At 35.8% G+C, this 17,339-nt stretch overlaps 1 protein-coding gene across 3 annotated transcripts in view; it reads right to left on the bottom strand.

The window, feature by feature from the left end:
- Positions 1-17,339, bottom strand: part of LOC138691879 (zinc finger protein ZFP2-like) — a 59,034-nt gene that overhangs the window by 24,805 nt on the left and 16,890 nt on the right. The window contains exon 1 of one of the 3 annotated variants that reach the window (XM_069814445.1): positions 5,054-5,696. The exons of 1 other annotated variant lie outside the window; for it this stretch is intronic. In XM_069814445.1, the coding sequence (XP_069670546.1) occupies positions 5,054-5,491 (438 nt within the window). In that variant the 5' untranslated portion in view covers positions 5,492-5,696. Of the gene's footprint in view, positions 1-5,053; positions 5,697-17,339 lie in introns of those variants that run through there. One more of the 3 variants, XM_069814446.1, reaches the window with a different exon arrangement.

The following is a 17,339-nucleotide window of genomic DNA, read 5'->3' on the forward strand; positions in this document are numbered from 1 at the left end:
TGGTATTCCCAAGAAACTAGTTCAATTAATTAAAATGTGTCTCAGTGAAACTTACACCAGAGTTCGTATAGGTCAGTTTCTGTCAGATGCGCTTCCAATTCACTGCGGGCTAAAGCAAGGAGATGCGCTATCACCTTTACTTTTTAACTTTGCTCTAGAGTATGCCATTAGGAAAGTCCAAGATAACAGAGAGGGCTTGGAATTGAACGGGTTACATCAGCTGCTTGTCTATGCAGATGACGTGAATATGTTAGGAGAAAATCCACAAACAATTAGGGAAAACACGGGAATTTTACTGGAAGCAAGTAAAGAGATAGGTTTGGAAGTAAATCCCGAAAAGACAAAGTATATGATTATGTCTCGTGACCAGAATATTGTACCAAATGGAAATATAAAAATTGGAGATTTATCCTTCGAAGAGGTGGAAAAATTCAAATATCTTGGAGCAACGGTAACAAATATAAATGACACTCGGGAGGAAATTAAACGCAGAATAAATATGGGAAATGCGTGTTATTATTCGGTTGAGAAGCTCTTATCATCTAGTCTGCTGTCCAAAAATCTGAAAGTTAGAATTTATAAAACAGTTATATTACCGGTTGTTCTGTATGGTTGTGAAACTTGGACTCTCACTTTGAGAGAGGAACATAGGTTAAGGGTGTTTGAGAATAAGGTTCTTAGGAAAATATTTGGGGCTAAGAGGGATGAATTAACAGGAGAATGGAGAAAGTTACACAACACAGAACTGCACGCATTGTATTCTTCACCTGACATAATTAGGAACATTAAATCCAGACGTTTGAGATGGGCAGGGCATGTAGCACGTATGGGCGAATCCAGAAATGCATATAGAGTGTTAGTTGGGAGGCCGGAGGGAAAAAGACCTTTGGGAATGCCGAGACGTAGATAGGAGGATAATATTAAAATGGATTTGAGGGAGGTGGGATATGATGATATAGACTGGATTAATCTTGCTTAGGATAGGGACCAATGGCGGGCTTATGTGAGGGCGGCAATGAACCTTCGGGTTCCTTAAAATCTATTTGTAAGTAAGTAAGTATAATATAATATAATATAATATAATATAATATAATATAAGTTATTTAAGTTATTTGAAGGGTTCAGAACCATAGTGGGACAAGCGCCATTTACTGAAGACGTAGAAAACAAGGGTTAAAATTAAGTTATTACCATAATTCAATGGAAACATATAGCAAATAAAATAAAGTATACACATTAAATCTAAATGATGTGAATGTTCATTAAATTATGGTTGCATGTAATAAAATTTAAGAAACATGTTAAAGTAATTGTCATTGCACCAAATTTAAATTAAGTAACATATTAAACGATTTGTCCTTCTATCAAACACGAATGTTCCCTGGATCAAATGTCCTATTTTAATTACGTAATTACTAAATATTTATTTCTAATGGGTGCAGCGGAGCGCACGGGTACGGCTAGTTGTTAATGAACATGTTGGCCAGTACCTTGCTGCACTTCACTGCTAGTTTTCTTAAAATCATTTCACATTTACACATTACATCAAAATCTGTGGTATTCAATTCAAAGAAAGCCATTGCTAAATTGATGACAAGCTTTCTGTGACAATTCAACTGTAAGAAGTCATTTTCAAATGTTTCGCTTAGTAAAATGTTAAATAGTTTATACACAAGTGTACATAAACTAACAACGAAATCAGAAGGGCATTTCAGACCACCAAGGTTTAAGGCATCAAAATAAGAAAATATTGTAGGCCTATTGTTTTCAATTATCAAGTCCCTGGCTATAGACAAAGTTGACATACATGATACACATTTTTTGTATTCGATCCTAACGAGTTAAGTACACTATGGGCAACATAGCTACCAATGCAGATTAGAATTTCCTGTGTACTTCTGTCAATTTCAACTGTATGCTGATGTTCTAATGCACCATCAAACTTATTCAAGACACTGTCTGGTACATTTTGGACAGCACGGGTATTCATATCTGAACAAGCTGATACAAAGGATGTTATTGACGATGCTGATTTCATCCTTAGAACACTACAAAGTTTCAATTTTCTTTCTGATTCTAGAACCTGCTCTGCTGAAACATGATAATTACCACCACTCATCTGACGGTACTGTCCAAATCTGCCCTCCAACTTGTCCGTCTGAAATTTTCCCAGCAGTACATACTTCCATTTCAGTTCATGGAATATGTATTTACACATATGTGCCAGTGCAGTATGAGTGTCATTTGAGAGCTTCCCATTCATTGCTGAAGATTGCCAAACCTTTAAAAACTGTAAAAACTGCTCTAAAAATCTAACTTTTGGATCCTCAGGTCCCTGAATGGGATCACAATCGGAATCCCTTAAGTGCTTCCCTTTAAATGGGTTCTTAACATCGACAACTTTCCACTACTGAAGAATGAGCATTATAAAATTTATTGTTCCATCGGAGCAGCAAATTTCTGCGTTCTTTCGTTCTAGGGCAACAATGTCCTCCTCACTGAATACTTTTAATGCCAAGGACACATTCTGCTTTTCAAAGGATGATGGATAGAGAGCTTTTCTTGTTAGTGCAGGGGCTTCTTTGCTTAAAGAACTTCGCTCTGATTCATAAAGCTTTATCAGATCATTTAACCTAGCTTCTTTTGTAAAATAGGTACAAGAGAAGGATGATGTAGGACACTCACTACTGGGTTCGGTTATCCAACCTGCTGGAATTACTGACAGAACATGGTCCATCTCTGGAATATGGAATACCTGGCTTTGGGTATTCAACCTATTATTTCTAATACATTTTAACAAATGCTCAGAATCGAATAGTAAAAAGAGATTCCTTTCATTATTTGCTGGATTCTTTACACTAGTTTTCAAAGAGCCTCCACACATATCAGAGGCGGTTCCTCGGGGGAGGGAAGGGAGGAACGTCCTCCTCACATTTTCTTCTTTTGAAAGTAAATACCAAATAAAATATGTGCCTTGAAATTCCAGGAAGATTCGATAATTTTTAAGTTCACAGCTATAAGAAAACCTCGGTTGATCGAGTTTTAAACGACGCGCGCTCATGTGCTGTAGAAAACTGTGAGAAAGATGCGAGATTGTTTGTGTGGAGGAAAGGCACTCCATTCCTCCTCTACTGCAGTTAACACACATAGACAACAGCGCACTAGCGGCCAGAGAAAGAAGCAGAGTTTTAAAGCAAGTAAATGGACGGAGAGGGAGGAGATCCTCCTCTGAATCAGCGCATGGGCGGGAAATAGAAACCGACTGGTCGTGCAGCAAGCACGCTACCGCTGCCACCTAACGATGTTGCATTCAACAGGACTATAACACATCTAGGAGGAGACACAACAAAAACAATTTTAACACAACGCTATGAAAGACACCATGTAAATTTTTTTTAAATTATAAATCAAAAATATTATTCATTGCACTTTATATAGCCTACTATTAATGGTTTGAAACTTTCGTGGATATTTGAAAGTTAAAGTCGGGTTTATGTAAAACAAAGAGGAAGTAGTTCTACGTAGTTGGCCCCTGAAATTCACTTCTATTCATTGTTTACTAGGCAGGGCAACAGCTAAGTTGTCAGTTTTGTACTTATATTTGAAACTCCAAACTATATCATTTTAACATAGAAAATTAATTGGCCACTGGCAGCTTTGAACAATAATGATAGTATGAGTTTACAAGAACTGACATTCTTCAAAAGTATGTGATACTGAACTTGTAAAATGTACATGTGGCAACACAGACCACGTGGGTGGGTGCAGTGTTCTCGCTTTCCTCACATTATTTCCCATTTCCATTTCCGTAAAATGGTTCCAGTTACGAGTTAGTAGCTAGTCTCTTCCAACACGTGTGATGCTGTAGTGTGCTCGAAAAATGCTGCGAGGTTGTGAATTTCCTTGTAATTGTTAATTTGCGCAATTATTCAGCAATGAATGGAAATGAAAACAAATTATATTTTGGGCAATTTAGGAAACTCAGTTTACAAGAACAGATTATTGCTATACAGAAGGGAAGGCCAACCCCAACACTACCTGGTCTTACATGTATGCATGTAGGCTAATTTGTAGCATGTTTCATTCAAGAAGGTGTCATTTCGTGCTGTTAACTTCTTTCCTCCTCTTAAGAAATATACAGGAGCCGCCACTGACACATATGCTGAAACATACCTTTGTTCACGCGATTGTTGTCTGATATAAGCCACAGAGATATGTAACCACAGTTTTCCAGTACATTCAAAACTTCACAAGTCATATCATACAACGACACACTAGTTAAATTCTTTATCGGAAAGAGGGCAATGGCATCTGCATTACTGGACAAAGGTGAAGATATCATAAAAACTTGAATTGTAGAGGCAATGTCAAGTTCCTTGCCTTCATTTACTGCAAGTCCTTCTATTTTACCACCCTTGTAGCTCAGTTTAGGTGTTACATAAATTTCGTCTAACATTATGGTAACTATCTTCCCATGTTCCTCAAGCAATTTACATTTTTCTCGTAAGTATGAAACTTGGGAAGAATTTATCCCAGAGTTATTTGTCCCCATTGTACACAAAAGTCTTCTTAAATAGGAAGGATGTGGCAGTGTTAACATCTTACTTGATTGTACAAAATGATATGCAACAGGAAAAGAATAAAAAAAATGTATATGCCCACACCAAAGTCTGCGACGAATACCTCGGCTGTGTACTTAATGCTAGCTCTAACTGTTCTTGCAAAAATTTCAGTTTATTCTGACCTTTTTGTTCAAAAGTGTCTACGTCAGTATTTTGAAAGCAACTTGATAAAACAGACAACTTTTCCTTAGTGTCCATATCTTCAAATTTAAAAGATTTTAAATGGCTCAACAGGCAATCAAATGTGCTCCATTTATCACACATTCCTTCATACACCAGAGAAACTTACTGTTGGCAAGGCTCATGTTATTATGAAAAACCTGGACTTTCAGAGCTGATGAAATCTTAATGGAAACAGCTACTTTTGGTACTTATGTAAAGCAGTTGTCCTCAATTTTGCATAATAGTACATAATCTTTTCTGTTGCTCACCTGACTCTTAAATTCTTGATATTCAATTATGTTGTTCCTTTCATTCCATTCTTCGAACTGCTGTTTGTCACGTGCTACGACAGTAGCTAAACGTTGACTGGGTTCTTTTCTTTTCTGTGGCAATTGCTTAGTTAAATAAGAAGGTAGATTTTCAAAAATTGTAGGATATGCTCCCTCTTGAAGTTTCAACTTTTTTCTAGGCACAGTTATAAACGAACCGTCCGCACATGGAAATTTATCTTCTCTGATAACAAAATCAGAATCAAAATGTTTTATGCAAATCACTGAGTTGTTTGTTGGGGTAAAATGTTCACGATGGATGCTTCTTGTCCACTTATCCCTTAAATATTTATCTTTTGGAAACAAAAATACATGTACAAACGGACTTTCTTTATCGTAATTCGATTTGCAACCTGGTACACTACACGTGCGAGGCATTTTAACATTAACAACATAACACTTTCAAGCTTTCTCTACGAAAACAATTCATATTAATTATAATGTCACAATTCTATTATTATATACTAACTTATAAACCCTTCAACGATTACACTAGAGGCAAATGGTACAAGAAATACAATAAACATTCACATGAAGTACGTATACTTTCACAGTTGCGTTACCACTCTATTGTCCACCATGTTTGTTTACTTCCGCTTACAGCGTCAGGTCCGGTAATATAGGCGGTCCTGATAGAACCCATAACGGTTTTCAATGTGTGGGTCGTGATTCTCGTTAAAGTTGGTTTAGATTTATGTTCATTTCCCTTTAGGATGTACTTATCTTCTTTTACGTGAATTTTGGTACAATAGCATATCGTTTTAAGGCCAATGTAGAGTATCTACCGCCCACTGAACGAATATTGGTTAAAGGAGCGTTGAGCGACTTCCCCCGATTTTGGAATAGACACCGACGCACTTAGGTTAGGTTAGGTTAGTTTAGATTTTTATTATCCCGTCAAGATGTTCAGGATTAGTGTAAAACTGGCCTATGTCTCCTATATTACGCGGGACATAAGTAACATTCACCTTTTGTTTATGTTAGGTTAAGTCGAGTAGGACATTGCAAGCGGGGTTCAGCGGTATGAATAATCTTTGCTTCTTGAAAGAGCTACCCAGCGAATAGGGATTATAAAGAATGGACACTGATCGAATTTTCCTGTGTTTTGTTCGTTGCTTACGAGATTATACAAGCTGGCGCATAGAGCTTGAAAAACGAGTCTGAAGTGGTTCCCTCGTAATGCCAATTCCGCCGCTCGGAGCGCTGTTCTGCCCTATATATTCATAGCAGAACACTTAAAAGACATTGACATTTGGGACATTTAAAGGACTCACCATTGCTTATTAAATGCTTCGTACAATATTTTATGGACAATAGACGTAATTTACAAACTTCTACTCCTCAATTATATTACAATAAAAGGCTGTCATTCTTGATATTAAAACATATTACATATAAACTGAGGGACTGTCTGCTCTGTACTTCAGTTCATACACCAAACATTATAAATAAATTAACTTGACATCTTACATATACGCACTATAGCCCACCCTTTTCACCTAATATTATTAATATTGTTATTAAATAAGATATTGCAACTAGTTAAGGTACTGCATTATCTTTAATTTCCTTGAATTCATAATTACGCATTTGCAAGAAGGCCTAACTTTTCCCTCTCTTTTTAAAAAAAATACGGACGTCACAATAACTGAGAAGTATAATTATTGCGCGATTTTTTCTTGCAGTGGTGAAAACATTTCTATAGGCCTACTGATTAATCTATTGAGCATAGTAATAGTAAACGCTGTAGTATTTTAGTGCGTGTACGCCTACTTAGCTCTTGTAAAACGAAATTTTCACTTTCACTTTCAACGGAACACTCACTTATATTCAGTTCTTGTATCTTGCAGTAAATTATCCATTTGTGATCATCTTTCCAATATAACCTCCCATTGAAACGACCACTTAAAATCATGAGCTAGAATTTATTATTTTAAAAACATTTCCACGTACATACTGTTATAATTGTTATTAACCACAATACAAAAGACAACACTGTGAAATTGGATTAATTTACCAAGATCAACATCAATACCGGTAGTATAAAATCACATATAGGCCTAGGCTATATTATTTCATTACTTTATGGGGTAATTTCCTAGAAGACGGGCAAAATCCAACATGGCTGACGAAAACTACCAAAACGTTCTGCCAACTATGAAGTTCAAATGTCACCAAACATTACAAAATCAAAGATGGAAAATTAAACATATATTCATATTTTTAAGAAAGAAAAAGCCTTTCAAAAAATGAAAATATGTTTAATTTTTCATCTTTGATTTTTATGGTGTTTGGTGGCATTTGAACTTCATAGTTGGTAGTACTTTTCTGGCAGTTTTCGCCCGCACTTTACCCCCACAAATCACTAAAACACAAAACAAAACAATATTTTATCACCTAATCAAACAAAATTCAATCCTCATTGACGTCTTCAAAGACAACCACTTCACTTGCATTATGACACAGGCTTCAAGGCAATCTGAACTTAAAGCATGCAGCCAACAAAGAACTAAACCACCACTTTGTCGTACAGTTAAGTTCACATAACTAAACCATGTATTTACACAAAATGAAATTCTCTTTGAACTCTTATTACACCTTAACTTGTATGGAGAATTCAATGAACAATTCCTTGGAATCACAGGAACAGTTTTCTCGTCAACAATCGATACAATTTTTATTCACCAGCGAAAGAACTGAACCAAAATCGACATAAAATGTAATACTCTGTTCTATGTTCACACATCTTTCACAAATATCATAAAATGACAAACTTTCAATAGGTTTACCCATCAGACACAATTTAACACCACTCACGTCAAACAACCAAGAACAACTTACTGACGTCATTATCCATTCAAAATTAACGAAAATTCTAGAACACATGATGACAACTATAACCATTGAAATCGAAGGAAAATCATAAAATGACAAACTTCCAATAGCTTTAGCCGGTAATTTCATAGAAGACGGGCACCTGGTTGGATGTACTAAGTATTACCAACTTTTTTACTTTAGAGTTAAATGTTAGTGATTTTTAGTAACTTTTATATGTTAGTTCTAGGTTTTTATACTAGGTGTCGCATTGATGATGTTTCAATTTGATTGGTTATAGTTGTCATTTGTTCTAGAATTTTCGTTAATTTTGAATGGGTAATGACGTTGTCAATTGTTCTTGGTTGTTTGACGTGAGTGGTATTATACTGTTTTGCTGGCTAAAGCTATTGGAAGTTTGTCATTTTATGATTTTCTTTCGATTTGATTGGTTATAGTTGTCATCATGTGTTCTAGAATTTTCGTTAATTTTGAATGGATAATGACGTCAGTAAGTTGTTCTTGGTTGTTTGACGTGAGTGGTGTTATATTGTGCCTGATGGGTAAAGCTATTGAAAGTTTGTCATTTTATGATATCTGTGAAAGATGTGTGAACATAGAACAGAGTATTAAATTTTATGTCGATTTTGGTTCAGTTCTTTCGCTGGTGAATAAAAATTGTGTCGATTGTTGACGAGAAAACTGTTCCTGTGATTCCAAGGAATTGTTCATTGAATTTTCCGTACAAGTTAAGGTGTAATAAGAGTTCAAAGAGAATTTCATTTTGTGTAAATACATGGTTTAGTTATGTGAACTTAACTGTACGACAAAGTGGTGGTTTAGTTCTTTGTTGGCTGCATGCTTTAAGTTTAGATTGCCTTGAAGCCTGTGTCATAATGCAAGTGAAGTGGTTGTCTTTGAAGACGCCAATGAGGATTGAATTTTGTTTGATTAGGTGATAAATTATTGTTTTGTTTTGTGTTTTAGTGATTTGTGGGGGTAAAGTGCGGACGAAAACTGCCAGAAAAGTACTACCAACTTTGAAGTGCAAATGCCACCAAACACCATAAAAATCAAAGATGAAAAATTAAACGTATTTTCATTTTTTGAAGGGCTTTTTCTTCCTTAAAAATATGAATATATGTTTGATTTTCCATCTTTGATTTTGTAATGTTTGGTGACATTTGAACTTCATAGTTGGCAGAACGTTTTGGTAGTTTTCGTCAGCCATGTTGGATTTTGCCCGTCTTCTAGGAAATTACCCTTTAGCCAGCAAAACAGCATAACACCACTCACTTCAAACAACCAAGAACAATCAACAACGTCATTACCCATTCAAAATTAACGAAAATTCTAGAACAAATGACAACTATAACCAATCAAATTGAAACATCATCAATGCGACACCTCGTATAAAAACCTAGAACTAACATATAAAAGTCACTAAAAATCACTAACATTTAACTTTAAAGTAAAAAAGTTGGTAATACTTAGTACATCCAACCAGGTGCCCGTCTTCTATGAAATTACCCTTTATGGTATTAATTAGAAAAATTAATTTTGAAGAATTTACAAATATGCTGAAATAATTTGACACCACTTATAGAAATGTAAAAATATGTATGTACATTTTGAAACAATGGGTATAGCACCACTTGAAAATGTTGAGCATTTTAACAGTAACTTGTAAATTGTTCCATCACGTTGTCTATAGTGTTCATTTATTGTAGCACTTTTAGAACGAACGTGGTTCACATACATAAGAAGAAATGACGGTGGAATGAGTCGAACACATACAGTTTTCTTTAATTTTTAGCAAATGATGAAGTTGAATAGCCTATATATTGTTACTTCATATCCTAACATAAGTAGAGTTGCCACCATAGATGTAACACCTGAAATGAATATAAAATAAATTAATGTATTGATAATGATACAAGAATAAAAATAAATTAGGCTAGACATAACCTCACAAAATTACAAACACATGCTACAACAAAAACAAAAAAAAACTTTACGTATCCGTATATAATAAAACTAGATATTCCAGATATAATTTGTTTCACACGATAACCACCTCAGCCTATTTCGGCAGCAGCCATTATTAGTTACAGTTTGAGGTGCATTACCCAATCTCATACTAACCTTGTTAAGTTCTCTAACCTAATTCACTGAAAATTACGTAACAATACACAGGTCTAAAATACAGACAAATACACATTAATTACCTAATAAGTACAGCATGAAGATAATTCATTACTTTTGTCGGTATTTTATAAAAGAGAAAGGGAAAACAGTAACAACATTATCTTCAATGTTTACATCACGTCGTTCACATTTTCATTAGGCCTATATCAGTAATGCTTGGCAAGTGAAACAATGCATGAAATTATTTTACATTTCGGGTTACATCATTCGAGAGTCGGAAAATGCAATTCGCCACTTTTAACATAGCATTGCTTGTTATATGAGAGAACTTTGACATTTACCTTAACCTATAAAGATATGACCTGTTGGTACCGAGTTCTTCACATAGCAAAACACAGACAATTTTCGAATATAACTTAGCTGAACAAACTTCAAATAACACTGTAATATGCTTGGCATATTTATAATATTCGTACTCAATCAGTAATGCACAATTAATCGAACTATTTTCACGATGCACAATGCTTTGTAATGGTACTATTCATCATTTCATAGGGCAGAGAGGCGAACCTAGCGGCAGAAATTGTCATGACTCACAGAGACCTACTCTCGATCGTGCTATGCGCCAGCTTGTGTAATCCCGTAAGCAACGGTTTTGTTTCTCTGTGCGCCAGCGTTTAGTTCCACTTTCAAGCGCTAGAGGTTAGTGTAATCGAGCATACGCTAAGATAATAATTGAGAATAGAGTTGAGACACAGGACCACAGTCTACTATATAGTAGACTGTGTACAGGACCCAAACATCGCCAACCTTATTGCATAATCCAGTAACGCTTTGCTTCAAATAAATTCAAGTTAACAGCTTTTCCTTATTTCTCAGTGAGAAACTAGTTGTAATAATAATATCTTATATTTCAGATATCATAAATTATATTATAAAATTACGTATCGAATTCGTTTAATATTTGTATATAATATAATATAGGTATATGGTTTTACTTCTCGTAAGAGTTTTGTTTTTCCATTTTCAGCGCTATCAAATCATTACATATTTTAATTGTTGTTGGGGGTCAACGTGTCAACTGTCATTATAAAGGAACTCTAGAGTCTAGACATTACAGTTAGTAACGGATTTATTATTTTATGGATCCAATTTATTTTATTTGAGTACATAATGTACCTAGATTTATCAATTATATGTGTTATATTTCCGCTGTGTCGACTGCTAGCTGGTGTGATGTCAGCGCCAACTCTAGGGAGAAAGCAGAATCTCACGCTTTAGCTGGCTTGAAGGTCATTGAAATCAGTCCGGCTACATCAAAGGTACCGACGTGAAGTGTCCATTCTTTATAATCCCTATTCGCTGAGCTACCGGTATTAAATTATAAAAGAAAAAAAAATCAACAAAAACAACTATTGTTGTTTAGTGAACTGTACGAAAACAAGTCTGAACTTCACTACTCCTACTAAATAATTTAAAATAATAATAATAATAATAATAATGTACATTGCTGTGATGTAATGGTTAGCTTGTCTGAAAGTAACAGTGCGGACCCGGATTCAAATCCTTTTTGGGGCAGGTTCTTGGGTTTTCCCTAACCCATTAAAACCAAATATGTTAGACCGTGGACTCATTTTGCAGACATTATCGTCTTCATCTCACTCAGACGCTATATAACCATCGCAGTTATAAAGCTTCGTAAATAAGCTAATAATAATAATAATAATAATAATAATAATAATAATAATAATAAGAGTAAATTACACTTAAGCGTTGCTATTCAGTCACATATCGAAAAACATTTTGTTGACTGAAAAGGATCCTTGTTTTGAACTACATATGATTTCCTTATGATAGTAAGTCTACAGTAGGTACCTTCTGTGCTACTATCAATGCAACACATCAGCCTGTTTTGTTCACCGAATGCCTAATCACGTACTTGCAGATTATCCACATTATTTATTGCAGGATCTAAACAAATAGGTCTATTTAACTCATTTGCCAGAGCTGAATTACATACTAGCCAAATGTGCAACACAGGACTAAGAATCCTCACACATTCAACACATGAACTTCAGCTACTATTTCAAGTAACTTAGCATGTATACGGTATGCAAATCAAGCTTTCAGGTATAACTCCCTGTAAAGCTGATTTGAATAATTTCGAGGGGAAAATTGTTTGATTTGCATAATACACGTCACTGTTCGTTAACAGAAAACCAAATTTAAGTCACACAGAGTTAGTGTGTACTCAATGTTGGTTGCTTGACGGTTGTCAGCCCACTTTGAGGTCTGTGGGTATAAAGGAAAAACTGGATCGGTGTCTGGTAGAATTCTCGGGTAGCTCAGTTGGTAGAGCGTTGGTACGTTTAACCAAAGGTCCCGGATTCGATACCCGGGCCCGGAACAATTTTTCCCTCGAAATTATTCATGTCTACGGTATGTCGACGAAAAATAAAATAACGTAATGAAACATGTAAGTACCTATCTAATGCTCCCGATTTAACAATAAAGTTATACGCGAAATATTAGGCATTGAAAATAGAGTTGCCAACGCCAAAATCCAAAAAAACCGGACATTTTTATACTGACATCAATTTGACAAACGGACAAAACTGGACACAGTAGTCTACTAGGATTATCAGCTCTAATAAAGAAACTGAATGCTTTTAGTCCTACACACGACTTCTTTTTAATTTTGCATTTTATATTTTACATTTGATTGCCACGGTGGTAAAGTGGCTAGGTCATTGAACTTGTAATCCTCTGGACCCGGGATCGACTCCCCAGTGTACTGGATTTATAACTTGTGTTGGGTAAGCTCAAGGTCCAGGTAACACAGTGGTTTTCTCTGGGAGCTATAGTTCCCCTATGGCATCCCAGCAAATCATCATCATCATCAAATATTTTACATTTTACTTAACATAACATCTTATGCTGCATATATGTATTTAAAAATACAAGTAAAATACGGTTATAATATATTTTTAGCTAGGCACACACCATTCTTACTGTATTGATAAGCTAATTCTTGATATTTTTTTATTAGGTTATTTTATCAACATCTAGGTTATTTAGCGTCTGAATGAGATGAAGGTGATGACAGTGAAATGAGACCGGGGTCCAACACCGAAAGTTACCCAGCATTTGCTCATATTGGGTTGAGGGAAAACCCCGGAAAAAACCTCAACCAGGTAACTTGCCCCGACCGGGAATCGAACCTGGGCCATCTAGTTTCACGACTAGACGCGCTAACCGTTACTCCACAGGTGTGGACTACTTAGTGTTCACAGAACATTGAGACTGAAGTGTCTTTCAGTAGTTTTAAGGTTATCATCATCATCGTCGTCGTCGTCATCATCATCGTCATCATCATCATCATCATCATCATCATCATCATCATCAATCTCATTTTCATCCTTAGTTGCAAAACACTTCACCAAGAAATGCTGAATACAGTAGCTGTATACAACTGCAGATGTGGGTCCACAACTCTTTATAACAGAGAAACAAATGCGTGCTCACAGCTTGAAATCTGTGCCAGTAATGAGAGGTCGATGTTGAAAACTATGGAAATTGGGAAGAGGGAGGGGAAAGTCATTATAATGCTACTTGCTGGAACAAGAATCTGCGTGTTATGAAGCCAACATGTGGCTGCTAGGGAGAATGATTTGAAATCTTTATTTGTAGAAGGTGGAGCATTATGGGATACAACAAAGTTTGTCATAAAACATACTAGCAGGAAGATTCCTCCACTGAAATTTTGGAACTAATGGTTTTCAACCCAGGAACAAAAAGTAAAAGTTTTCTCTGAACTGTTGCATGAGCAGTCCCAAGTCAATTCTAGTTGATCCAAATTCATGAAAGTTGAACACTGTCTCTTCAGTTATCATATAGTACATCAGGAAACTTTTTTACACCAGGGCAAGTCATTCAAAGTAAGACACCTCCAAAGAGAATAGCTCTTGGCCATGATCAAATCCTTCAAACTTGATTTGAAAATTGTTATAGGAAACCACCCATTCAGAATTCTAAAATGCAGCCCTACCAATGGCGGTTCCTCATGGGAGGGAAGGGAGGAACGTCCTCCTCACATTTTTCTTCTTTTGAAAGTAAATACTTACCTACTGGCTTTTAAGGAACCCGTAGGTTCATTGCCGCCCTCACATAAGCCCGCCATCGGTCCCTATCCTGTGCAAGATTAATCCAGTCTCTACCATCATATCCTACCTCCCTCAAATCCATTTTAATATTATCTTCCCATCTACGTCTCGGCCTCCCCAAAGGTCTTTTTCTCTCCGGCCTCCCAACTAACACACTATATGCATCTCTGGATTCGCCCATACGTGCTACATGTCCTGCCCATCTCAAACGTCTGGATTTAATGTTCCTAATTATGTCAGGTGAAGTATACAATGTGTGCAGCTCTGCATTGTGTAACTTTCTCCATTCTCCTGTAACTTCATCCCTCTTAGCCCCAAATATTTTCCTAAGAACCTTATTCTCAAACAACCTTAATCTTTGTTCCTCTCTCAACGTGAGAGTCCAAGTTTCACAAGTAGATTTGAAAGTAAATACCAAATAAAATATATGCCTTGAAATTCGAGGAAGATTTGATCATTTTTAAGTTCACAGCTATAAGAAAACCTCGGTTGATCGAGTTTTAAACGACGCGCAATCATGTACTAAAAACTGTGAGAAGGATGCGAGATTGTTTGTGTGGAGGAATCTCAATCATTCCTCCTTTACTGTAGTTAACACACATAGACAACAGCGCACTAGTGGCCAGGGAAAGAAGCAGAGTTTGAAAGCAAGTAAATGAACGGACAGGGAGGAGATCCTCCTCTGAATCAGCGCATGGGCAGGAAAGAGAAACCGACTGGTCTTGCAGCAAGCTCGCTACTGCTGCCATCTAACGATGCTGCATTCAACCAGACTATAACACATCTAGGAGGAGACACAATACAAACAGTTTTAACGCAAAGCTATGAAAGACACCATGTAAACTTTTTTTAAAATTATAGATCAAAATATATTATTCATTACACTTTATAAAAGCTACTATTCATGGTTTGAAACTTTCGAGGATATCTGAAAGTTGAAGTTGGATTTATATAAAACAAAGAGGAAGTAGTGCTAAGTTAGTATCGCAGATCTTTTTGGCCTCTGAAATTCACTTCCATTCATTATCTACTAGACAGGACAACAGCCAAGTTGTCAGTTTTGCACAAATATATTTGAAATTGAAAGTACTGCAAACTACATTATTTTTAACATAAAAAAATTAATCGGCCACTGGCAGCTTTGAACAATAATGGAGTATGACTTTACAAGAAGTGACATTCTTCAAAAGCATGTGATACTGAACTTGTAAAATGTACATGTGGCAACACAGACCACGTGGGTGGGTGCAGTTTTCTAGCTTTCCTAATAGATTATTTCTCATTCTCATTTCCGTAAAATGGTTCCATTACGTGTTAGTAGCTAGTCTCTTCCAACACGTGTGATGCTGTAGTGTGCGTGAAAATTGCTGCGAGGTTGTGAATTTTCTTGTAATTGTTAATTTGTGCAATTATTCAACAATGAATGGAAGTGAAAACATATTATATTTTGGACAATTTAGGAAACTCAGTTTACAAAAACAGATTATTTCTATACAAAAGGGAGGAAGGCCAACTCCAACACTACCTGGTCTTACATGTATGCATGTAGGCTAATTTGTAGCATGTTTCTCTCAAGATGGTGTCATTTTGCGCTGTTGACTTCTTTCCTCCTCTTAAGAGATATGCAGGAGCAGCCACTGAGACCTACGTTTAACATGGTATGTCCAGCAACAGAATCATGCCACAGTCGTAATGATCTCCAAACCTGACGCAGACAAAAGTAACCTACAAATAATGGCCCAATAAGTCTACTAATTGCGGTGCCAGCTAAGCAGAACAAGTGATGAAGAAAACTCAGACGTAAAGGGACTAAAATCCTGGGAAATCCAAATGTTCCTCACGTCAAGAAGCAACCTCACAGCTCGGTAGGAACGCTGGTAACTTAGGTTTGACTCACTGTGTAGGTAAATTCTCACTTTTAAATAGAACTATAAATAGTTGGAATGACCTACCTGCAGCGGTCTTTGAGGGCTGTCCTTCCTTAAGGAGATTCAAGAATAATTTAAAACGTTGTGTATAAAGTGCAAATTAAAATTAAAGTCACATTTAACATTTAATTTTTTAAGGTGACATGTATTTATTTAGCCTGACGAGTTACTTCCTAGGTTTTAATTGTAAATTATTAAAAAATAGCGTGTAAGAGGGCCTTAGACTAGAAATGTTTAGCTTAAATGTAGTTCTGTTTATAACTATGCATAAGGGTGTAATTATTTGTCTTATTTGAACTGTTGTATCAGTGAAGCGAGGTGAGTCAGTGAAGTGATGGTTTTACAGTGCAGTGAATAGTGCAGATCAGTGATAATTTATACCGTCAATGAAATGTGTTCTATAGTGTCAGTGAAATGCGTGCTAAAGTGTCAGTGAAATGCGTCATAGTGCCACTACAGGGAGTGAGATGAGAGTAAAGTGAAAGACTATTGAAACTCATGTAGGGCCTATACATATGTAGGTTGTATTGTAAAATTAGGTTATTTTATGTTTTATTATTATTGTGTTAAATTGTATTGTGTATTCTTACTGTATTGTGTATATAATTGTATTGTGTATTGCTTATCATTTTTTTTTGTGTATTGTGTATACCACTGCCACCGGGTGCTTGCCCACTTGCAGTATAAGTAAATACATAACATGATGTTTTAACATCAGCGTCTTTTTGTGTTAACAATTTTGTAAAACTGCCAAGAATACTGCATTATCAGCAACCTCAAATTAACAATCTCTCTGTCTATATAGAACCTCACAACTTTCAAAGGACCACTTTTCAATGGCACAAATAATATCAGTATCACAATTTACTTTCTATACACCAATGTCAGCTCCTCTTTCTGTAAACAGTGAAATGTACAGCAGCACCAGAGAGAATGCGCCCCATTTTTTTAACCAGGAATGGGTAAAATCGATGAGACTACATATAATATGTCACTAATGAATACGAAAGATGTTTAGGGTTGCAAGTGTATTTGTAGCATAAAATAAACATAGTTTGGCATATTCAATGTACAAGACATTTAATTCAATGAGTGTAAAACCAATCAAGAACACAATTAACAAAAGTAAATCTTCCCTAATCATCATAAAAATGAAAGAATAACAATTAGCAT

The sequence above is a fragment of the Periplaneta americana genome, chromosome 16 (genome assembly GCF_040183065.1).
Source record: "Periplaneta americana isolate PAMFEO1 chromosome 16, P.americana_PAMFEO1_priV1, whole genome shotgun sequence".
Taxonomy (NCBI): domain Eukaryota; kingdom Metazoa; phylum Arthropoda; class Insecta; order Blattodea; family Blattidae; genus Periplaneta; species Periplaneta americana.